Source organism: Sinocyclocheilus anshuiensis, unplaced genomic scaffold, assembly GCF_001515605.1.
Source record: "Sinocyclocheilus anshuiensis isolate Anshui unplaced genomic scaffold, SAMN03320099.WGS_v1.1 scaffold1316, whole genome shotgun sequence".
Lineage (NCBI taxonomy): Eukaryota > Metazoa > Chordata > Actinopteri > Cypriniformes > Cyprinidae > Sinocyclocheilus > Sinocyclocheilus anshuiensis.
The window spans coordinates 916,988-917,629 of record NW_015542553.1 but is presented as its reverse complement, the minus strand read 5'-3'; the positions used below and the strand labels follow the sequence as shown (position 1 = coordinate 917,629).

Genomic DNA, 642 nt, shown 5'->3' with positions numbered 1-642 from the left:
CACAGTAGTCAACATTTGAAGTGGATCAAAACCTTTCATCAAAGTTGTCCTAAAACCAAAACAATACCCATTCTTGTCTTAGGACATCTTTGATTAACTTTTATGATCCACTTCAAATGTTGACTACTGTATATACACTAATTGGATTGCCAATCCAGGATTGGTTTTGTTACAACAAATCAATATATAGCCTATATGCGTCAACAAACTATGGTGAATAACAATAATAATAATAAATTAAATCTTCTTGTAACTAATATTGCTTTTATCAACATTTTATTAAAGAAAAAATATAAAACCTAAATATAAAACCTACATTTGGGTTACATCTGTTAACTAATTTCTAACTTTTAACTAATGAACTGTTAAGAGTTACACAATGTTGTTAATGTTCTTAGCTATTAAAGTCATTCAACTTTTAAACTGGGGGTCTTGGGTTTGTCCAGGTTAAAAATCACTTCCAGTCAGTCAGTGTATCGCGGTTTAGAGTGTAATACTGCCACCTATCAGTGATGCAGCGACACTGCATATGTGTTCTGTCACTCCAGCGCTATGGCTGAACAGGAAGCGCCTGCACCTTTGAAATCTCTCAACTCGTATGATCCAACATATATCTCTTTTATTAATAAATCCAGCCGGAAT

At 33.3% G+C, this 642-nt stretch overlaps 1 protein-coding gene across 2 annotated transcripts in view; it reads left to right on the top strand.

Moving 5' to 3' along the window:
• Nucleotides 1–482: 482 nt before the first annotated feature.
• The window catches only part of vhll (von Hippel-Lindau tumor suppressor like), an 871-nt gene continuing 711 nt past the window's right edge, over nt 483–642 (top strand). Inside the window, exon 1 of one of the 2 annotated variants that reach the window (XM_016493939.1) lies at nt 483–629. In XM_016493939.1, the coding sequence (XP_016349425.1) occupies nt 553–629 (77 nt within the window). In that variant the 5' untranslated portion in view covers nt 483–552. The other variant, XM_016493938.1, reaches the window with a different exon arrangement.